Source organism: Diabrotica virgifera, chromosome 5 (genome assembly GCF_917563875.1).
Source record: "Diabrotica virgifera virgifera chromosome 5, PGI_DIABVI_V3a".
Taxonomy (NCBI): Eukaryota; Metazoa; Arthropoda; class Insecta; order Coleoptera; family Chrysomelidae; genus Diabrotica; species Diabrotica virgifera.
In genome coordinates, this window is record NC_065447.1 from 19,853,400 (window position 1) to 19,877,953 (window position 24,554).

The 24,554-nt window shown below is 31.2% G+C and overlaps 1 protein-coding gene and 1 long non-coding RNA gene across 10 annotated transcripts in view; one reads left to right on the plus strand and one right to left on the minus strand.

Annotated features, from left to right (window-relative positions):
* The window catches only part of LOC126885658 (gastrula zinc finger protein XlCGF57.1-like), a 118,233-nt gene extending 97,695 nt beyond the window's left edge, over positions 1-20,538 (minus strand). For 2 of the 9 annotated variants that reach the window (XM_050652340.1, XM_050652336.1), the window contains exons 1-4: positions 20,256-20,538; positions 20,048-20,179; positions 15,865-15,981; positions 8,185-8,301 (exon numbers count right to left, since the gene is read on the minus strand). In XM_050652340.1, the coding sequence (XP_050508297.1) occupies positions 8,185-8,301; positions 15,865-15,981; positions 20,048-20,179; positions 20,256-20,373 (484 nt within the window). In that variant the 5' untranslated portion in view covers positions 20,374-20,538. Of the gene's footprint in view, positions 1-618; positions 2,807-8,184; positions 8,302-11,207; positions 12,859-15,864; positions 15,982-20,047; positions 20,180-20,255 lie in introns of those variants that run through there. The other 7 variants (XM_050652335.1, XM_050652333.1, XM_050652331.1 and 4 more) reach the window with 5 other exon arrangements.
* Positions 1,537-12,155, plus strand: LOC126885660 (uncharacterized). The gene is made up of 3 exons (XR_007698422.1): positions 1,537-1,642; positions 2,225-2,308; positions 12,025-12,155. It is a non-coding gene; the product is annotated as an uncharacterized LOC126885660 (long non-coding RNA).
* Positions 20,539-24,554: the final 4,016 nt, after the last annotated feature.

Genomic DNA, 24,554 nt, shown 5'->3' on the forward strand with positions numbered 1-24,554 from the left:
GTGTGCAATCTCATGTAATTTTAAATATCTTTTTTTACTAAACGACTTAAAACAAATTTCGTAATTGTTTTCGCCAGTGTGAACTTTCGTGTGGTCATCCAAATTTCTTTTTTCTGTAAAATGCTTAAAACAAATTTCACACTGGTACGGTTTTTCTCCAGTATGCACTCTCAAATATCTTTTCAAATTATTTGCTTTATTGAACTGCTTAGAACAAATTTCACACTTGTAAGATTTTTGTTCGGTGTGAACTATCATGTGGTTCTTTAATGAATTTCTCTGGATAAGTTGCTTAGAACAAATTTCCCAATTTATTTTTTCTTGATATCCGGATTTTTTCATATCCGGATCGGTCTGCACATTGATCCGGATATGGCAGGTTTCACTTTATTGCAAAAACGAAATTACTATCAAAAATGAAGCAAGATCGTTTAGAAAATCTTATCCTTCCATTCACTGAGCAAGAACTAGCTGTAGATCTACAATTATATTTAATAACCTTTTTCATATTGTGTAATTACTAAAAAAAAATAAATTCAAGAAAAATATTTTTTTATTTTACATTATCCAGAATTTTATATATGAGGCAAAACAATTGTTAACTAGAAGAGATACAAAGAATTGAAAAACTTTTTTATTTTTCACTTTGCTCCTGTAACAATTTTTTAATATTGTAGAAAATGAAATTTATTATAAAGTTAGGGGGGTAGGGGCGGGAAAATTAGTGTCGGCACCCATATTAGAAATATGCTGCGCAAGCCTGTGAGTATGAGTTTCCAAAGGTGATTTTAAACTACTTTTAGTAGTGATTTTATTAAGTATGAGTTCTTAAATGTGTTTTTAAATGAACTTTCTGAGAAAACTGCTTGAAACACATGTCGCACTTAAAAGGTTTTTCTCCAGTGTGCACTCTCAAATGTTTTTTCAAATCACTTGCTGTAGCAGACTGCTTTAAACAAATTTCACATTTGTGAGGTTTTTCCTCAGTGTGCCATCTCATATGCAATTTTAAATTTCCTGATTTACTGAGCCCCTTAAAACAAATTTCACACTTGTAAGGTTTTTCCCCAGTGTGCAATCTCATATGCAATTCTAAATATCTTGATTTAGTAAACGCCTTAAAGCAAATTTCGCACTTGTTTTCGCCAGTGTGAACTTTCGTGTGGTCATCCAAATTTCTTCTTGCAGTAAAACGCTTAAAACAAATTTCACACTTGTAAGGATTTTCCCCAGTGTGCACTCTCAAATGTACTTTCAAATCACGTGCAGTACCAAACTGGTTTAAACAAATTTCACACTTGTAATGTTTTTCCCCAGTGTGCACACTCAAATGTACTTTCAAATCACGTGCAGTACCAAACTGGTTTAAACAAATTTCACACTTGTAAGGTTTTTTCCCCAGTGTGCCCTCTCAAATGTACTTTCAAATAATGTGCAGTACCAAACTGGTTTAAACAAATTTCACACTTGAAAGGTTTTTCCCCAGTGTGCACTCTCAAATGTACTTTCAAATTACTTGCTGAATTAAAATGCTTAAAACAAATCTCACACTTGTGAGGTTTTTCTCCATTGTGCACTCTCAAATGTACTTTCAAATTATGTGCTTGAACAAATTGCTTGAAACAAATTTCACACTTGTAAGGTTTTTCTCCTGTATGTGTTTTCACATGTCTTTTCAAAACCCCTGAGTCGGTAAACCTCTTGAAACAAATTTCACACTTGTAAGGTTTTTCCTCAGTGTGCAATCTCATATGCAATTCTAAATATCTTGATTTAGAAAACGCCTTAAAGCAAATTTCGCACTTGTTTTCGCCAGTGTGAACTTTCGTGTGGTCATCCAAATTTCTTCTTGCTGTAAAATGCTTAAAACAAATTTCACACTTGTAAGGTTTTTCCCCAGTGTGCACTCTCAAATGTACTTTCAAATCACGTGCAGTACCAAACTGGTTTAAACAAATTTCACACTTGTAATGTTTTTCCCCAGTGTGCACACTCAAATGTACTTTCAAATCACGTGCAGTACCAAACTGGTTTAAACAAATTTCACACTTGTAAGGTTTTTCCCCAGTGTGCCCTCTCAAATGTACTTTCAAATAATGTGCAGTACCAAACTGGTTTAAACAAATTTCACACTTGAAAGGTTTTTCCCCAGTGTGCACTCTCAAATGTACTTTCAAATTACTTGCTGAATTAAAATGCTTAAAACAAATCTCACACTTGTGAGGTTTTTCTCCATTGTGCACTCTCAAATGTACTTTCAAATTATGTGCTTGAACAAATTGCTTGAAACAAATTTCACACTTGTAAGGTTTTTCTCCCGTATGTGTTCTCGCATGTCTTTTCAAAACCCCTGAGTCGGTAAACCTCTTGAAACAAATTTCACACTTGTAAGGTTTTTCTTCAGTGTGCAATCTCATATGCAATTCTAAATATCTTGATTTAGTAAACGCCTTAAAGCAAATTTCGCACTTGTTTTCGCCAGTGTGAACTTTCATGTGGTCATCCAAATTTCTTCTTGCAGTAAAATGCTTAAAACAAATTTCACACTTGTAAGGTTTTTCTCCTATATGTGTTCTTACATGTCTTTTCAAATTACTTGCGCTATTGAACTGCTTAAAACAAATTTCGCAAGTGTAAGGCTTTTGTTCTGTGTGAACTATCATGTTTTCCTTTAATGAACTCCTGTGGGAAAGTTGCTTAGAACAAATTTTACAATTTGTTGTTTCTTCTATAGGTTGTTCCTTATCACATGAATGTACAAGTACTGTTTTCGTAGTTTCCGATGTGTTTTCATCTCCAAGAAAGCCTAAAAAGACGAAAATATATTTTTTATTTCAGACAAATCTAATGCAATAGAAAAAAAAATTGATAACGCAGTATCTTAGGGCTGAACTGAAATACACTAAATTTTGGACAATCTAAATTTTACTTTTTCTAAATATTGTTATGTTGTTCTGTGAGTTCAGAGATTAATGTCCAGTTGCACCAACAAATAAAGGATTGATTTGAATTGCCCGTTTACTTATTTTAAAATATAATTGTCAAAAAACTGTCAAATTAAAAACAGAAATTTTAAGGATTCTCCCAAAAAATATTAAATTTTAACCTTTTTCGAAAGAAAAGTGTTTTTTCGGAAAATTTAATATTTTTCGGGAGAATCGTTAAAATCTCTGTTTTTAATTGACAATTTTTGACTATTATTATATTTTAAAATAAACGGGAAATCCAAATAAAAAAATCAATCGTTTATTTGTTGGTGCAAATGGACATAATATGTGAAGCACATCGTGATTTAACTAATTTTATTTAACTCAAAAACTCAATTACAAATATCACATTATCAATTGCATTAATAGATCGCTTAGAAAACAATTCGTACTGAATCCACAAGGAAACAAAAGAATTTTTCCTGTAGTTGGCTGTATACCATCAATCACAAAAATTTAAGGGGATAGGCGCAAATTTTCGGCTCCAGTGCTATTTAGATGGATTCATTTTTTTCGAATCCTGAGAAAACTAATAAGTATTTTTGAAAATTTTAAAATATTACCGTATCTTATGTTATTAGCGAGGGCCAGAAGTCCCTGAAAACTTCTATAATTATTTTAATAAATTAGAGGGGTGAAAAAAAGAGAAAATTTAGTGTGATTTTTAATTTTAAATATCTCGTTCAAAAGAAACTTTTTATTTATTCTAGGGGACTTTCCGCCCTCGGTAATAATTTAGTCTTTCATTCTGCATTTAAATTTTTCAAATATGATTATTAGTTATGTATTCAAAGTTATTTATTGTTTATTATTTATGGAAGATCCAAGTAGAGAATACACCAGGATATATTCTGTGATCCAAGTGTCTTGTTGTTAAAGATGTTCAAAATTTATCTAAGAGTTCCATATACCCTATTCCACGAACATACGCCTGTTTTGGATTACTTCGACAACGAATATTTTACTGTGCAAAATAAGAAGAACGAAAGTAAATTGCAAATTACATTGTTGTTTATTGGAATAATTATTAGCGCCATTTACTTTCGTACTTCTTATGTTGCACAGTAAAATATTTGTTGTCGAAGTAATCCAAAACAGGCGTATGTTCGTGGAATGGCCCATAGTAACAATATATTATTAAAAAAATCACTTTATCACTTTTCCTATTTTCTCGATTAAGTATTAGTTTTCATTGTATAGTATATAAATTATCATAATCACTGAACACATAGTGAAAAAATTATCTTATTAATTAACTGAATTAATAATTTAAGCGATTATACAAGTAACAGTTATCCAAAAACATTCAAAAGCCATCTCTAAGTTAATGATGGCAATGACATTGTCAAGTAATGTTTACATATCGATGGCTTAGTGTGAAAACCTCGTATCTCATTTTTTTCGAAAATGACATTTTGGTGGTTTTAGTTTGAAAACCTTGTATCTCACGATTTACAACTGTTAGAAAAATTCCAAATACACTAGCACTAGACTATTTTCTACAGCCGAAAAAAGAAACCGCATATATCAATTGCTCTCTTGATTTAGTGTGAATACCACGTATATTTATAACCAAGACTTTGATACTTAATTTGGAGTGTTTGTTTGAGAGATTCGACTTGCAGAAATGTTTTTTGTGAACAACAAAAGGTAGTCCGGCATATAGGAACACTTTATGAACCTTAAATCAAAAGATTTGTATTTGGAGGTGTGCAATAAGCTATGAAAAATGAAAACCTCGTAAATAATAATAAACACAACCTCATTTGAGTCGAAAAACATGTATATCAAGATATACGAGGTTATCATAGTTACTTGGGCAAAGGCTCTATATACTGCAAGGATATTTACGTGTTTTTCATAGTTAATATTTGTATTTCCAATTTAATAGCAACATTTAACACTTTTAGCTCTGTGCCAATATCCGATATTTGTCTCAATGTGCTCGAATTAAAAATACGTAACGTAATTTTTGTTTTTAGGTTATATTATGCAGAAAATCAGTTTTTTGCCTCTCCTGTAAAATTGTAATTTATTGAGATACGAGGTTTTCACACTAAGCCATCGATATCCATACCAGTGAGAATGTTACTACATGTAATTTGCCATGCAAAGAAAGAAAAAGTAGGGACAGCCGTAAAATATTTGTGCGTTTGGAAAAGGTATATAAATTTATTAAAATCCCTTTAAGGGCTACATCTCGGAATATTTTCGATATTTAAAAATATCATCGGTGTTTATGGTTTATTTTTTAACCAATAGGAGTAAACTAAAAAGACAGATTCACACCCAAGAAAGTCACTAGAAATATCACCAAATACATCTTCTTTTTTGGTTGATCATGTCGGCCCTCAACGGTATTCCATAAATATTAATACGTCGCTAAAGAGTTCTAAAAACTACTGATTTTTATATAAAAGCAGACTAGAAATCTAAAAATTAAAGGAATAACACAGAAAACACAAAAAATCGCCGATATAACTTAATTAACCTATGAAATGAACATACTGTCAAAATTTTATAAATGTCATTAGTGTCAAAATTTTATAACAGTGGAGTAAACTTGCCTGAGATTGGACCAATTACAAACAAGCATTACAGTGCGGTAAATTTGAATCACTCCTCTTGGTTTAAAAACAAACCATAGAACTAGTTGACCACAAGCTGAGCCACCAAAGAAATACCAGGATATGAACTCTTTAAATTACTTAAAATTCCATAGAATGGATAACATTTATAAAGAATTAGGCGCTTAGGCACAGCATGACACCCCCATTGTATGGGTTGCTAAACAGGTACTAAACCTGTCACAATCATAATCATAATCATAAAAGGAACAAATAAAAACATACTGAGACAAAGAGAGAGAAAAAAAAAAAGAATGTGTGTGTACTTTGTATGCACGTAAGAAGTTATACTTCTATTATAATATAATCTAACTTCATATTATGATTTCAATGAAATCAATATACCTATCTACTTTAAACAGTTTTTGTGTCTTGTATTTAAATATTAAACTAATTTTAGAAAGAACAAAAAGGATACCAAAAATTAAAATAAAAAAAAGGATAAAACTTTGTCAGGATTTGAACAGGGAACCTCTCGATCCCTAGGCGAATGCTCTACCGATCAGCTACCACGGCTTTACTATTACAATCTCGGTGAGAGATACTTTAAATGAAAAAAACATTTTCAATAATACTTATTAGGAGGAAGACAAATCCACAGACATAAAAATTATAATAAATACAGGGTGTTAGTAAATAAGTATGAAAAATTTTAAGGGCTAATTCTACATGAAAAATTAATGCCAGTTTGCTTTATAAACATATGTCCGCAAATGCTTAGTTTCGGAGATAAGGGGTGTTGAAATTTTTATTTCAAACTGCCAATTTATTTATTGCTCAACACCAGTTGAGCTATGAAAATGAAATTTGGTGAGTTTTAGGAGGTAGTTATTATGAATTTTTTGGCATACAATTTAGAATTTTGTATTCATCATTGGCGCGCCTACGGGCAATGGTCTGAATTTTTTTAAAGAAAAAAATAGTACGCCACTGAGATATTTCGAATTAAAAATTATTTTTAAATTCCACGTCTAATTTATGATAAAGAACCTTTCCTCCCTTTTTTTCATATGATGCACCGTTTTTATGCAGAAAAATAAAACATCTTGGCGCGTATTTTTCATTTCTTAATACATCATCAAGAACTATCCAGTATAATAATACTAAACTAGAACAATAACAGAAAATATTACTAATAAGATTTAAACTAGGTGCAAAGCTGCAAGAAATGTTTAAAATGCTCTCCTTTACAGATAACAGAAGAATTTTATATTCATCATTGGCGCGCGTACGGGTAATGGTCTGAATTTTTTGAAGAAAAAAATAGTACGCCACTGAGATATGTCAAACTAAAAATCATTTTTGAATTCCTCGTTCAATTTACGACAAAAAATCTTTCTTTCCTTTTTTTCATACGAGGCGCCGTTTTTATACAAAAAAATAAAACATCTTAACGCTTACCAAGTATTTGAGGTAGTTTCCATATTCATAGAAACTTAGTTCAAATACTTTGTAAACGTTAAGATGTTTAATTTTTTTGCATAAAAACGGCGCCGCATATGAAAAAACTGTAAGAAAGATTTTTTGTCGTCAATTGAACGAGGAATTCAAAAATGATTTTTAGTTTGACATATCTCAGTGGCGTACTATTTTTTTCTTCAAAAAATTCAGACCATTACCCGTACGCGCGCCAATGATGAATATAAAATTCTTCTGTTACCTGTAAAGGAGATCATTTCTTGCAGCTTTGCACCTAGTTGAAATGGTATTAGTAATATTTTCTGTTATTGTTCTAGTTTAGTATTATTATATTGGATAGTTCTTGATGATGTATTAAGAAATGAAAAATATGAAAAAGATGAAAATGAAAAAGATGTTTTATTTTTCTGCATAAAAACGGTGCATAATATGAAAAAAAGGCAAGAAAGGTTTTTATCATAAATTAGACGTGGAATTTAAAAATAATTTCTAATTCAAAATATCTCAGTGGCGTACTATTTTTTTCTTTAAAATAATTCAGACCATTGCCCGTAGGCGCGACAATGATGAATACAAAATTCTTAATTGTATGTCATAAAATTCGTAATAACTACCTCCTAAAACTCACCAAATTTCATTTTCATAGCTCAACTGGTCTTAGAGCAATAAATAAATTGGCAGTTTGAAATAAAAATTTCAACACCCCGTATCTCTGAAACTAAGCATTTGCGGACATATGTTTATAGAACAAACTGGCATTAATTTTTCATGTAGAATTAGCTCTTAAAAGTTTTCATACTTATTTACTAACACCCTGTATATTTACTAAAAACACTAATAATATATTCTTTTCACGCACACCTTACTTGCGCTACATAACTTAAAAGAATGGAATGGACAGAGTAATGTCTATACAAAAAGAAGAAGAAGAGAAGAAGAACTTAAAAGATTTTAAGACTATTTTTAATACCATATTGTCCGTGTGCGCATGCGCTAGGGAATGTAAAAATTCACCCTCGTGCCTAAAGAAGTATAACTTCAAAAATCAGGCATTAATATATGAAATACCTTAATCTATTGAAAATTAACTGTGGAATAAACAAAAGCTAAAAAAATAAGTTCAATGTAAATATTTTTATTATTTATATTACCTGCGGTATATTCATCCTTCAAGTCTCCGAAATCAAGGGAGGTAGATAGCTGACTCTCTATATATCTTGGATCATCTTTGACAAAATCTTCCTTAATTTCAGCTTTTACTGCTTGATCTTAAAAAAATTCAATTTAGTCCATTTACTCATGGTTGTGGCTCTGGATTTTAAAGAAGCACTTGCATTGACATGAAATTTGGCATACACAAATCAAAGAAAAAAAGTGACATTGCACTGATATGTGCTTTTGCCGTGAGGGTGAGCACCATACCTTCCCGGGGGTGAAAAAAACATATGTCCAAAATAAATCCGAAAATGGATAAACTGACTAATTCTAAGCAACTTGTGTTCTATAGAGTTCTTTCACAAGTCAATACTTTTCGAGTTATTTGCGAGTAAATATGTTCACCTTTCAACAAAAAAAAACCTCGTTTTTACACGATATTTCGCAAATAACTCAAAAAGTACATACTTTATCAAAAAAAAATATTCTTAGCAAGAATATAGCACATAAAAAAGTGAAAAAAATGGTATATATATGAAGTCTGTAGACTCATAGAAGCAGAGTTGTGAGGTGGCCTTCTAGTTTGTTCTAACTATTGCTTGAAAGATCTTGGATTGTGCTCTCTGGATAATCACGGTATTGGATTTGATAGCACAGCCACACAGTTCAATGCAACATATTGGCTTTATCACTGCTTTATATATTAGCAATTCGTTTTCTATTGAAAGGTGGGATTTTCTTCCGATGAGCCAGTAAAGTTCTTTGGTTTTTAGGTCAAGTTGTGTTCTTTTCTTTGTTGCTTTTATATGTTTCCAGTTGAGTTTACTGCCAAAGTGAAGCCCCAGATATATGACTTGATTTTGATTATTTTGTGGTATTCTTATTTGATTGATAGTTCCAGGTGGGCAGATTCCTGTCCAGAGAGTGAATGTTATATGGGATGATTTTGTTTTGTTAACCTTAAACTTCCACTTCTTCAGCCATATTTCAAGCGAGTTTAAATGCTCTTGGAGATTTTGGGTTGCTGCAATAGGATAGTCATGCTTGGCAAAAATAGCAGTGTCGTCTGTGAATGTCACAATGGCTATTTTATCATTTGTAGGTAAGTCATATGCATAGAGTATGTACAATAATGGCACTAGTGAGCTCCCCTATGGTACACCAGAGTGAATACCTTTGCATTCCGATACTTCTTCTTTACCTTTTACTTTAAACTCACTTGTGTAGGTAGGCTTTAAGTAGATTGTAGTAACTTGCAGGGAGAATATTTTTATTTTGCATAACAAGCCCAGATCCCAGACTTTGTTAAAAGCCTGACCGATGTCTATAAAGGCCGCTGTGCAGTACTGTTGGAATATGTTTTTTTACCCCCGAGAAGAGATGGTAGATACTCACTCCCAGGGCAAAAAAACATCGGTGCAATATCATTTTTTTTCTTTGGACATGTTAGCTATGTGTATGCCAAAGTTCATGCCAATCCAATGGTTATCTAAAATTCGGGGCGTTTTGCAATACATATTTAACACGTTGACGGACAGTGCATCAAATGTATACGCAAGTGTTGTGACACTATATCGTCACCCTAATTAGCAAAACTTGTATCTCCAAAACGACAAATTGTTCTGGAGATGCAAAAATGTGAATTTGGAATAAATTTTGCGATTCTGCCAATTCTGCACGCGTGCGTCGCACGCCAGGTTACGGGGACCCTGCCTCTGGCAATTCTTAACCTTAGTCAATTTTTACAACATTTTCCTTTATTAATTATGTTATACATACATACTTATTATTTTAGGGCTTTTAACACTGATGATGGATTATTTGTTAATCCGAAAACGTTTTGTTAATGTGATGTAACCCTTATTGGGGTCTTTTAAATATACCTACCTTTTATAAAGGATTCAATATTTTTGTGACTTATGGTATACAGCCAGCTACAGGAATTTTATTTTCCTCGTGGATTTTTCTCTTATGTACATCCAGAGAAAGTTTATGAGCAAACTGCTTTAAACAAATTTCACACTTATAAGGTTTTTCCCCGGTGTGCAATCTCATATGTACTTTCAAATGACTTGCTGCAATAAACTGCTTTAAACAAATTTCACACATGTAAGGTTTTTCTCCATTGTGCACTCTCAAATGTACTTTCAAATTAGTTGTTCTAGTAAACTTCTTAAAACAAATTTCACACTTGTAAGGTTTTTCTCCTGCATGTGTTGTCACATGTCTTTTTAAAACCTTTTCAAACAAATTTCACACTTGTAAGGTTTTTCCCCAGTGTGCAATCTCATATGTAATTTTAAATATCTTTTTTTACTAAACGACTTAAAACAAATTTCGTAATTGTTTTCGCCAGTGTGAACTTTCTTGTGGTCATCCAAATTTCTTTTTTCTGTAAAATGCTTAAAACAAATTTCACACTGGTACGGTTTTTCTCCAGTATGCACTCTCAAATATCTTTTCAAATTATTTGCTTTATTGAACTGCTTAGAACAAATTTCACACTTGTAAGATTTTTGTTCGGTGTGAACTATCATGTGGTTCTTAAATGAATTTCTCTGGATAAGTTGCTTAGAACAAATTTCCCAATTTATTTTTTCTTGATATCCGGATTTTTTCATATCCGGATCGGTCTGTCGCCACATTGATCCGGATATGGCAGGTTTCACTTTATTGCAAAAACGAAATTACGATCAGAAATGAAGCAAGATCGTTTAGAAAATCTTATCCTTCCATTAATTGAGCAAGAACTAGCTGTAGACCTACAATTATATTTAATTAACTTTTTCATATTGTGTAATTACTAAAAGAAAAATAAATTCAAGAAAAATATTTTTTTATTTTACATTATCCAGAATTTTATATGAGGCAAAACAATTGTTAACTAGAAGAGATACAAAGAATTGAAAAACTTTTTTATTTTTCACTTTGCTCCTTTAACATTTTTTAATATTGTAGAAAATGAAATTTATTATAAAGTTAGGTGGTAGGGGCGGGAAAATTAGTGTCGGCACCATATTAGAAATATGCTGCGCACGCCTGTGAGTATGAGTTTCCAAAGGTGATTTTAAATTACTTTTAGTAGTGATTTTATTAAGTATGAGTTCTTAAATGTGTTTTCAAATTAACTTTCTGAGAAAACTGCTTGAAACACATGTCGCACTTAAAAGGTTTTTCTCTAGTGTGCACTCTCAAATGTTTTTTCAAATCACTTGCTGTAGCAGACTGCTTTAAACAAATTTCACATTTGTGAGGTTTTTCCTCAGTGTGCCATCTCATATGCAATTTTAAATTTCCTGATTTACTGAACCCCTTAAAACAAATTTCACACTTGTAAGGTTTTTCCCCAGTGTGCAATCTCATATGCAATTCTAAATATCTTGATTTAGTAAACGCCTTAAAGCAAATTTCGCACTTGTTTTCGCCAGTGTGAACTTTCGTGTGGTCATCCAAATTTCTTCTTGCAGTAAAATTCTTAAAACAAATTTCACACTTGTAAGGTTTTTCCCCAGTGTGCACTCTCAAATGTACTTTCAAATCACGTGCAGTACCAAACTGGTTTAAACAAATTTCACACTTGAAAGGTTTTTCCCCAGTGTGCACTCTCAAATGTACTTTCAAATTACGTGCAGTACCAAACTGGTTTAAACAAATTTCACACTTGAAAGGTTTTTCCCCAGTGTGCACTCTCAAATGTACTTTCAAATTGCTTGCTGAATTAAAATGCTTAAAACAAATCTCACATTTGTGAGGTTTTTCTCCAGTGTGCACTCTCAAATGTACTTTCAAATTACTTGCTGAATTAAAATGCTTAAAACAAATCTCACACTTGTGAGGTTTTTCTCCATTGTGCACTCTCAAATGTACTTTCAAATTATGTGCTTGAACAAATTGCTTGAAACAAATTTCACACTTGTAAGGTTTTTCTCCTGTATGTGTTTTCACATGTCTTTTCAAAACCCCCGAGTCGGTAAACCTCTTGAAACAAATTTCACACTTGTAAGGTTTTTCCTCAGTGTGCAATCTCATATGCAATTCTAAATGTCTTGATTTAGTAAACGCCTTAAAGCAAATTTCGCACTTGTTTTCGCCAGTGTGAACTTTCGTGTGGTTATCCAAATGTCTTCTTGCAGTAAAATGCTTAAAACAAATTTCACACTTGTAAGGTTTTTCCCCAGTGTGCACTCTCAAATGTATTTTCAAATCACGTGCAGTACCAAACTGGTTTAAACAAATTTCACACTTGTAAGGTTTTTCCCCAGTGTGCACACTCAAATGTACTTTCAAATCACGTACAGTACCATACTGGTTTAAACAAATTTCACACTTGAAAGGTTTTTCCCCAGTGTGCACTCTCAAATGTACTTTCAAATCACGTGCAGTACCAAACTGGTTTAAACAAATTTCACACTTGTAAGGTTTTTCTCCTATATGTGTTCTTACATGTCTTTTCAAATTACTTGCGCTATTGAACTGCTTAAAACAAATTTCGCAAGTGTAAAGCTTTTGTCCTGTGTGAACTATCATGTTTTCCTTTAATGAACTCCTGTGGGAAAGTTGCTTAGAACAAATTTTACAATTTGTTTTTTCTTCTATAGGTTGTTCCTTATCACATGAATGTACAAGTACTGTTTTCGTAGTTTCCGATGTGTTTTCATCTCCAAGAAAGCCTAAAAAGACGAAAATATATTTTTTATTTCAGACAAATCTAATGCAATAGAAAAACAAATTTGATAACGCAGTATCTTGGGCTGAACTGAAATACACTAAATTTGGGACAATCTAAATTTTAGTTTTTCTAAATATTGTTATGTTGTCCTGTGAGTTCAGAGTTCAATGTCCAGTTGCACCAACAAATAAAGGATTGATTTGAATTGCCCGTTTACTTATTTTAAAATATAATTGTCAAAAAACTGTCAAATTAAAAACCGAAATTTTAAGGATTCTCCCAAAAAATATTAAAGTTTAACCTTTTTCGAAAGAAAAGTGTTCTGTTATTATATTTGACGGCAAAAAATTTAATATTTTTCGGGAGAATCGTTAAAATCTCTGTTTTTAATTGACAATTTTTGACTATTATTATATTTTAAAATAAACGGGAAATCCAAATAAAAAAATCAATCGTTTATTTGTTGGTGCAAATAGACATAATATGTGAAGCACATCGCGATTTAACTAATTTTATTTAACTCAAAAACTCAATTACAAATATCACATTATTAATTGCATTAATAGATCGCTTAGAAAACAATTCGTACTGAATCCACAAGGAAACAAAAGAATTTTTCCTGTAGTTGGCTGTATACCATCAATCACAAAAATTTAAGGGGATAGGCGCAAACTCTCGGCTCCAGTGCTATTTAGATGGATTCATTTTTTTCGAAGTATTTTTGAAAATTTTAAAATATTACCGTATATTACGTTATTAGCGAGGGCCGGAAGTCCCTGAAAATTTCTGATTATTTTAATAAATTAGAGAGGTGAAAAAAACGAGAAAATTTAGTGTGATTTTTAATTTTAAATATCTCGTTCAATAGAAACTTTTTATTTATTCTAGGGACTTTCCGCCCTCGGTAATAAGTTAGTCTTTCATTCTGCGTTTAAATTTTTCAAAAATGTTTATTACTTATTTATTCAAAGTTATTTATTGTTTATTATTTATGGAAGATCCAAGTAGAGAATACACCAGGATATATTCTGTGATCCAAGTGTTTTGTTGTTAAAGATGTTCAAAATTTATCTAAGAGTTCCATAGTAACAATACATTATTAAAAAAATCACTTTTCCTATTTTCTCGATTAAGTATTAGTTTTCATTGTATAGTATATAAATTATCATAATCACTGAAAACATAGTGAAAAAATTATCTTATTAATTAACTGAATTAATAATTTAAGCGATTATACAAGTAACAGTTATCCAAAAGCCATCTCTAAGTTAATGATGGCATTGACATTGTCAAGTAATGTTTACATATCCATACCAGTGAGAATTTTACTACATGTAATTTGCCATGCAAAGAAAGAAAAAGTAGGGACAGCCGTAAAATATTTGTGCGTTTGGAAAAGGTATATAAATTTATTAAAATCCCTTTAAGGGCTACATCTCAAAACGTTTTCGATATTTAAAAATATCATCATCAGTGTTTAGAACTGGTTGATCACAAGCTGATCCACCAAAGGAATACCAGGGTATATATATATATATATATATATATATATATATATATATATATATATATATATACAAGCTGTACGCTCCCGAGGAAGCTGAAGCTGTTTTCACTTGAAGATCCTTTTTGTGGGGGATCATCCCATTCTGACTTTGGTTTTACAATTGCTGGTGTGACTTCGCTGTTTCCACTACCTTTCTCCATTCTTCTCTCTCTCTGATTTTGCTTCCTATATTTCTAATTTCCATACTTCTTAAGTCTTCTTCCACTTGTTGTCTCCATCTGAGTTTAGGCCTGCCTCTGGTTCTTGTACCTGGTGGTATCCATTCGGTTATAACTCTTAACGGATTGTTCTTCTCTCTTCTCATTATGTGTCCATACCATCTAATTCTCTGTGCTTTTGTTGCTCTTACTATGTTCTCTTGACCCATCCATTCTTGTATTTCGTGGTTCATCCATTGCCTTGCATCCTCTTCGTTTTCCCTCTTTGGTCCCAGAATTTTTCTCATAATTTTTCTCTCAAAAACTTTCAGCTGCTCTTCTTCTCTTGCTGTTAATGTGAATGTCTCCAAAGCATATAGCACTATTGGTCTTATGGTCGTTTTGTAGATTTTCATTTTTGTATTTCGGCTTATCTTCTTATCTTTGAAAATTTTTTTATTTCTGTAGAATGCTTTGTTTCCTGCTTGAATTCTTCTTTTCATATCTACACTTTCATTTCTTCTGTTGACTAATACTCCCAAATATTTGAATGTTTCAACCTCTTCGAAGCTGTGTGCGTCTATTGTCATTTCTGTCAGTTGCGTCTTCTTTTTTTTACTTACATTCATGTATTTTGTTTTATTTTCATTTATTTCCAGTCCTCTTAGTTTGGATTCGTTTTCTATTTCTTGAAAGGTTTTCTTTAATGCCTTTTTATCTGTTGCTACTATGGTTATATCGTCCGCATATCCAATTATTTGTACTGTATCTTTATTTATAGTTCCTGCGTTTGACAACTTTTTTATTATCTTATCTAATGATAGAATAAATAGTACAGTTGAGAGCGCATCTCCTTGTCTTACTCCATTTTTAATTTTTATTATTTCTGTTCTCTCTCTTCCGGTGTCTATTGTTGCTTGGGAATCTCGCATTGTCATTTCTATCATTCTTATAATTTTATTTGGTATTTTGCTCTCTTGTAAGTCTTGGATCATTTTTCCATGAACCAGGGTATGAACCCTTTAAATTGATTAAAATTCCATAAAATGGATAACCTTTATAAAAAATTAGGCCCTAAGGCACAGCATGACAATCCCATTGCGTGGGTTGCTAAACAGGTACTAAACCTGTCACAATCATAATCATAAAAGGAACAAATAAAAACATACTAAGAGACAAACAGAAAAAATCAAGCTTTGTAATATGAAACAACTATGTACCTTAATCTATTGAAAATCAACTGTGGAATAAACAAAAACTAAAAAAATAAGTTCAACGTAAATACTTTTATTATTTATATTACCTGAGGTATATTCATCCTTCAAGTCTCCGAAATCAAGGGAGGTAGATAGCTGACTCTCTATATATCTTGGATCATCTTTGACAAAATCTTCCTTAATTTCAGCTTTTACTGCTTGATCTTAAAAAAAATTCAATTTAGTCCATTTACTAATGGTTGTTGCTTAGGATTTTAAGAAGCGCCTGCGTTGAAATGAAATTTGGCATACACAAATCAAAGAAAAAAAGTGACATTGTACCGATGTATGCTTTTGCCGTTAGGGTGAGCACCATACCTTCTTGAGGGTGAAAAAAAAATATGTTCAAAAAAAGTCCGAAAATAGATAAACTGACTAATTCTAAGCTACTCATGTTCTATAGAGCTTTTCACAAGTCAATACTTTTCGAGTTATTTGCGAGTTGTTCACCTTTCAACAAAAAAAACCTCGTTTTTATACGATATTTCGCAAATAACTCAAAAAGTTCATATTTTATCGAAAAAAATATTCTAAGTAAGAATATAGCACATAAAAAAGTGAAAGAAATGGTGTATATTATAGTGTGACCGACTCCAATTCAGTGGAATTCGGGACAAGGCTTAAAAAAATACCTAAAATCCGGGACTTTTCAATGAAAATCGTGCCATTTTTTTAATATAGAACTTTAATAAAATCATTTTATTGATTATTTAACATTTTTACGTTGACAATGATATTTCTGATGGGATTAGCCACAATTGGTTGTAATAATAATTAAATTTTTGTTAGTTTTTGACGTTTATACTTCCAATCCGGAAATCGTTCTCAAAAAAGGAAAAATTAGAAAATCAACTGATGTTGGAATTCCATGTAAATACACTGCGGTGCAAAAAAATCGATCCACTAAAAATTTGGTAATTTTTGATGTTTCGAATTTCCTAAACCTGTTGTCCGATTTAAGTGATTTTTTACCACATTATAGCCTTATTCGTTGACAATTTCTCTGTAATAATATTGTTGCTAGGCAGTGAAACTATCATTGTATACCGGGTGTACGAATCAAACTGTTTTTTTCTCAAAGTTCGCATCACTCTGTGGACTATTCTGGCATTTATAAAATACTGAAATTAAAACCCAACTATAGCCTCGGGTTTTCTTAACATTTTGTATTTCGATTCATTCGTTTATGTTAGATAATAAAAAAGTTAGGTACTTTAACAACTGGCCATGTTCGTCATCAGTACAGGGTGTTTCTAAAATATTTGCATAAAACTTTAAGGTGTTATTGTACATGAGAAAATAATGACAATTTGCTTTATTGGGACCGTGCAAGTACGGCAAAGCGACCTCTATTTCTACCCTCTGTACTTTTAATTATATTGGTAAATTATATTAGTCCTGGTTGCTGGATAATTGTCAAAGTCATAGTTCAAAAAAAATAATAAGAAGAAAAAATAAGATGCAGGTTATGTTATGCAAATGTAAACAATTGTATGTAGTAAATACAATTAGTTATTAAAATGCAGTACTGCAAGCAAAATACAATTAATTAAATTTACCTTTATATATAATAATTGCATATCATATCAATATTGTGGAGCAATATATAATTTTTCTGTTTCAATGACAGAAGGTATGAAATATACGTCAATTTGACAATTTCAATTGACAATATGAATTATTTAAGATAGTTGCAATATTTCTCCGCGACTCGCGCACGGTCGTTTCTCGTTTTCCTTCCAAGTACTTGCACACAGCGAATAATCATATGTCCGCAAACGCTTCGTCTCCAAGAAACTAGATGTTCAATTTTTTTTTACAAACTGATGATTTACTTATTGCTTTAAAACCAGTTGAGATGTGCAAATCAAATTTAGTGGGTTTTAAGACGTAGTTATTGCACATTTTTTGACATACAATTAATAATTTAATATTCACCAGTGGCACGCAAACGGGTATTATGACCGATAATATTACCCGTACGCACCCCAAACCCCAATGGTGAATATAAAATTCTTAATTGTATGTCAAAAAATGTGCAATAACTACGTTTTAAAACCCACCGAATTTGATCTGCATGTCTCAACTGATTTTAAAGCAATAAATAAATCGTCAGTTTGTAAAAAAAAAATTGAACATCTCGTATCTCGGAAACGAATCGTTTGCAGACATATGATTATAAAACAAATTGTCATTATTTTCTCATGTAAAATTACCCCTTAAAGTTTGTCGCGCTTATTTAGAAACACCCTATACTGATGACAAACATGGCCAGTTGTTAAAGTACCTAACTTTTTTATTATTCAACATAAGCGAATGAATCGCAAGACAAAATGTTAAGAAAGCCTGAAGCTACAGTTGGGTTTTAATTTCAGTATTTTATAAATGCTAAAATAGTCCACAGGGTGATGCGAACTTTGAGAAAAAACATAGTTTGATTCGTACACCCGGTACACAATGACAGTTTAACTTTCTAGCAACAATATTATTACATCGATATTGTCAATGAATAAGGCTATAACGTGGTAAAAAATCACTTAAATCGGACAACAGGTTTAGGAAATTCAAAACATTAAAAATGACCAAATTTTTAGTGGATCGATTTTTTTGCACCGCAGTGTATAACCTTAGGTTGATATAAAAATGTAATTATCATTACAACCAATTGTGGCTTAGTCCCGTCATAAATATAATTATCTTTTCAGAAGACGATAATTAAAATACAGAAACGAAAAAGAGTCCACAAATACTGGTATTAGTATTACACTCTAGAAATTGTCGACTTTCTTTCGTCCCAAAAATTCAATTTGATGTGAATTCTTAGAAGAATAAATAAATAAATAAATAAAATAAAAAATAATTTTATTTCAAGAAAAAATCAGTTTACATGCAAAAACTTAGATGCTAAGTACACGATGAACATATTGTTTGTGTGTGTACTTATTCTATTTATTATAATCAATAAAATTAATCTAATGGAGGAAAATTAATCTAATTAATCTCTAATGGAGAATAACTTATTAAAAATTTCAAAATAGAATTTTACCAAGACGTTGAAAACTCGGATGGCCCAGAAGCCTTGACCAGGACACAACTTCGTAATTCGGGACATGTCCCGAATTTTTCGGACTCGTTGGTCACACTATGTATAAATTAAGTCTGTAGACTCGTAGAAGCAGAGTTGTAGCTAATAAAAAGTAGGTTTCATAAAAAGTAGGTTTCATTAGCTACAACTTTCAGTAGAGTTGTAGCTAATAAAGGTGGCGTTCTAGTTTGTTCTAACTAATGCTCGAAATATCTTGGAATGTGCTCTCTGGATAATCACGGTATTGGATTTGATAGCATAGCCACACAGTTCAATGCAACAGATTGGCTTTATCACTGCTTTATATATTAGCAATTTGTTTTCTATTGAAAGGTGAAAAAGACGCAAAAATTTGAATTTGGAATAAATTTTGCGATTCTGTCAAAATTAATCAAACATTTTAAAATAAAATAATATATGAAGACCACACAGAAGAAAGGCGAAATGTCAATTTTTTATTATTTTTGGTTAAGAGCAGCAATATGTAGGTTTTTAGTAGTAGTTTTATGTGAGTCATTCAAACATGGGAAAAAGATGAATCCTCATAGCTTAAAACATGTTATAAAATTCTTCGTACAGGGAAGAAAGGCGAATGGTTTCAATTTCAAATTCAATTTTCTCGAATTAACCTCTTTGGGACATTTCGCCTTTCTTCCGTGTGGTCTTCATATCTTATTGTGAAGAATCATTTTTAAAATTTACTAAATTTTTTTTTGGAGTTACGAGGTTTGTCCCAATTAAACCAATAATAATTTGGAGTTACGAGGTTAAAAGCACACAAGCATTATAAAACATATGTTGGAGTTACATGGTTTTCTGAAGTCAAAGGCTGATACAGAGTTACAAGGTTTACTTTTTCGCATATATTTAATTTCTACATTTAGATGGAGTTACAGCATTTGGTCAAAAGACAGATAAATTAATTTACAAACAGATGGCGCATATATTCACAAATAGATTAAAAATGGAGTTACGAGTTTTGCTAATTAGGGTGATGATATGTATTTTGCAAAGTTGAATAGGGAAAAATGCAACATCTATAGATGTTGTAGACGTTGTGTCACATTGTATCAATGTTGTTAACTGTGGGTGAAAGGACTAATTACAAGCAAGTGTTTAGTACTGAAAATTAATACTTATATTACCTGAGACATCCTCATCTGCTTCATTCTCCAACTTCAAGTCTGTCAGATCAAAGGAGGTGGATAACTGAGTCTCTATATATCTTGGATTATCTTCAAAAAACTCTTCCTTAATTTCAGCTTTTACTGCCCTAGCTAATAAAAAGTAAGAATTATATTTCATTGTTTAATACTAATTGGTACTAATTATTATTTGTCCTACTTGAATTACCTGCTGATAGATTCTCCATGTGTCTTTGGCCACATTCAATGGACTCTTTCTTAATTTCATTGTTAGATTCCATAGTTAATAAACTGAACACAAAATCACTGGGCGATACAAAAATCATAGTATTTTATATTTCATTTTTTATTTCCACTATTCCACCCTATTCTCTATTTGTTTTTTGTTTGCATTTGCTTTATTAATTATTTTATTATTAATATTAATGCATCTGGCCTGGCATCATGCATCTATTTAAGAGACAACGATCTACAGACCGAGCGAGTCTCGTAAATTGCACGGCTTCGAGCCACGCTTCACGCAACCGTATTTGCGTGCTTGTGTTTTGAGTTGTGTGGTCGTGCTCTGGTCGAGTTGAGTTTTTACCAAATTTAAATATAATCGTTTCTACTGATTCATAATATGTATACTATAATATAATATATTAAAGTTTTTAAATATTGCTAATATTATTAAAGTTTTTAACATTGTATTTTAATATACTTTGTTTTATTAATAATAATATTACCTAAGTATTGCACCTTGTTCAAAAAAAGTTCCAAGATAAATACCGCGGTTTTTTCATATGAAAATGCAAAGCAAAATATACAATTTGCAGAGTATGTAAATGCTTGTTTTTTAATAAAATAATACTAATTGTATGTAGGTAGGTAGAGTAGCAAAGCGTTGAGTAGTTATAGCAAAAGTAGCTACGCCATCTGAGACACGATAAGGATGAAATTAGTTTTATATTTTCTTTTCTCATGGAGCAGCATTCATGATGGAGAGTTTTTTAAAATACGTAACAAAGCATGTTGTTTTGTTATCTATGTTGCAAATATGTTGTTTTTTTTCAAATTACAAAATATGTTGTTTTCAATACAAGTACCTAATTGTTGTTATTATTTACTGAGCATTTAGAATTTTGACTAACGCTCGATTTCATATTAATAAAGTTAAAGTGTGTGTTACCTTAAAAAATGCAATTGTTACAGTTAAAGAAAACTTTAAATTTAAAGTCCACTTTAACTTTATTAATATAAAATCGAGCGTAAAATTTTTTATAAACTTCGGAAAATAGCATTTCAAAAAAAGTACTGTAAATATGCTGTATTTTTTATTTTTTTTTTCAAAAAATATAAACAAAACTTATTTTAAAACATATATTATATACTGACACATAAAAAAATAAATTATTTTTGAATTAAAACTTTTACAGCTAGCATATATTGGCTTCTTCTGAGGACGGTTTTTGCAATTTTGAACTTTTCTTTCCCTTTTTAATTTTTTTTTGTTGGAAAAAATTTCCTTTGGGGTATAATTTTTTTATTGAAGGGTATTCTGGATGTGGATGGAAAACCCAAATTGATATCTTCTTGATTTCTTATAGCATCTATGGTGGGTTTTATCGGGACTACAATTTTTTGTACAGCCTTTAATTCTTCGAAAGAAACTAAATCATTTATTTGCCCTGTTAGCTGTAAAATTAATTTCCAAATTCACCAAATTTCAATATTCAAGATAATAAATAAAATAAAAGTTTAATTTTGACAAACTGTATTTCGGTTATTATATCAACTTTAGTACTAAGGTAAGTTAGCTTAAATCGACCTATTTTAAGCTCAGAAATCTACGGTTAAGCTATGGCCCATTCTTTACCAAACACCCTGTATAAAATATGATATTACCTGGATGTTTTCTTTTTACATGTGCATGTAGTTCAGAGAAATAAGGAAAAAAAATATCGTGTTGGTGACACATCCCCCTCCAGGCTGAAACCAAATTTTTCGAGTAATATGGTCATCTATAATAATAACCTATATGTTTCCTGCAGCCGATTTTGATGATATACATAGTTATAAACAAATGAAGATCAAAAAACGGTAAATTTTCGCTTTTTTCGTCTCTTACTAAAAAATTGGGCATTTTAAACAAATTTGAGAGTAATAAACTCATAAACCGTATAAAAAACTTCAATATGGCGTTCGCTGAATATGTCTATCCTTATTGGTTACTTAGAAAATTGCCAAATAAATCATAAATTTTGAGTTTATATAAATATTCATAACTTATGTAAAAATTAACTTAGAACCTTCTTATTACACGGAATGCTGAGACTTATGGTGCTTAAATTACACCCTAAATTCCAAAGCAATTGGTCAAATAGTTTAAAAGTTATTTAATTTGTTTATCCAAAATTAATTTTTTTTGCAACACTGTAAGTCAGAAAATGATATAGTTACAGTAATATTTTGGATATTTTATGAAAGAAGAAAATTTACAGTATTATTTTAATTAAAAAAAAATGACAAAAAATAATTATAGATATTGCAAAATAATTTTGCAAAAACATGCGAATTAAAAAAATGGGGGGGCTAACTTTGTCCCTAAATGTCCTAGAACAGTTGTTTTTCTTTCTAAATGTGTATAAAAATTCAGTATTTCCAAATATGAAAAAATAATTTTTCTACGGGTAACGGTTAAAAAGTTATTCTAATTGTTTATAAGTAAGCAAAAAATGGACATGTTCTTGCAAAATAATTTTACACTGTTTAAAATTATTTTTTGTCATTTATTTTTAATTAAGGTAATAGTATAAATGTTCTTCTTTCATAAACTGTCCGAAGTATTATTGTAACCTCATAATTTTCTGACTTATAGTGTTGCAAAAAAAAATGAATTTGGGAAAAATAAATTAAATAACTTTTAAACTATTTGACCAATTGCTTTGAAATTTAAAATATAATTTAAGTACAAGAAGTCTCGGCATTCCGCGTAATAAGAAGATTCTAAGTTAATTTTTACCTAAGTTACGAATATTTATAAAAACTCAATATTTATGATTTATTTTGCAATTTTCTAAGCAACCAATAAGGTTGGACATATTCAGCGAATGCCATATTGAAGTTTTTTATACGATTTATGAGTTTCTTACTCTCAAATTTGTTTAAAGTGCTTAACTTTTTGGTAATATAGACGAAAAAAGCGATAATTTACCGTTTTTCGATCTTCATTTGTTTATAACTATGTATATCATCAAAATCGGCTGCAGGAAACATATAGGTTAATAATATAGATATCCATACTACTCAAAAAATTTGGTTTCGGCCTGGAGGGGAATGTGTCACGAGAAAAACCTTATTTCTCTGGACTAATGTGCCGTCAAGCTAGAAGATTTTGAAAAGTTTATGTTACACTTAGTACAACGATTCATTTTCTACTTACAACAAAAAGAACACTTTGAAAATAAAACAAAAGTTTAAATTATAAACACAACACTAAATAAATAATTTATCACAACGGTCAAAAACCACACTTAAAAGTTTTAGAAATTCACACCACAGAATCAAGTTACTCAAATTTTCAAACACCTCACCTGACACAGTGGGTGCATTCAGCAGACACAATCGCTAACTAATCGATTAGTGATTTTCTGCTGAATGCCACATAAATTGTGGCATTCAGCATGTAAGTCACAAATCGATTACTAATCGATTAGTTAGCGATTGCGTCTGCTGAATGCACCCAATGTCTCAAGTACGATTGCGCGAAGCCGTGCAATTTACGAGACGCGCTCGGTCTGTAGAACCAAGTATTTAACAGATGGCGCTATTCGCGCTAACGAATGATTCGGAACACACCCCTAACTCGGTGCAGCGCAACTCATCAACGACTCTACCTTATCGGTAAAGAGTCTACGAGAAATGCACAGTAAATGAAAGTAAAATGACAAAAAAAATTATGTATGTCTTTTTACTCACTTTATAATGCTCAAAAAATTACGGGATCTGGATTTCAATGCATATTTTTTTATTAATTCTCATATCAAAGTTGTGCGTGAAGTTAGACGTGTTGATGACAGTTGAGGACTTGGGCTTGGACTCGCAATTAGGCATTCCAAATCACGTGATATAATATGGCTGCTGGATGGCGAAACTGTCATCCATAGGCGTATCCAATGTTTAAACCACTTCATATTTAATTTGCTATCACAATTTCACAAAGTTCGCTACACAATTAACAAAAAAACAAAACCAAACAGGATATTCTTTACAAATTTGTCAATATTCAATGTAAACATTAGATACGAAATGACCACCCCCCTTAACTATGTCTATGGCCATGTCAGTTTAGCCATCCACCGGCCACCACTGACAGTTCATTGGAATCCCTAATTAGGCATTCCAAATCACGTGATATAATATGGCTGCTGGATGGCGAAACTGTCATCCATAGGCGTATCCAATGTTTAAACCACTTCATATTTAATTTGCTATCACAATTTCACAAAGTTCGCTACACAATTAA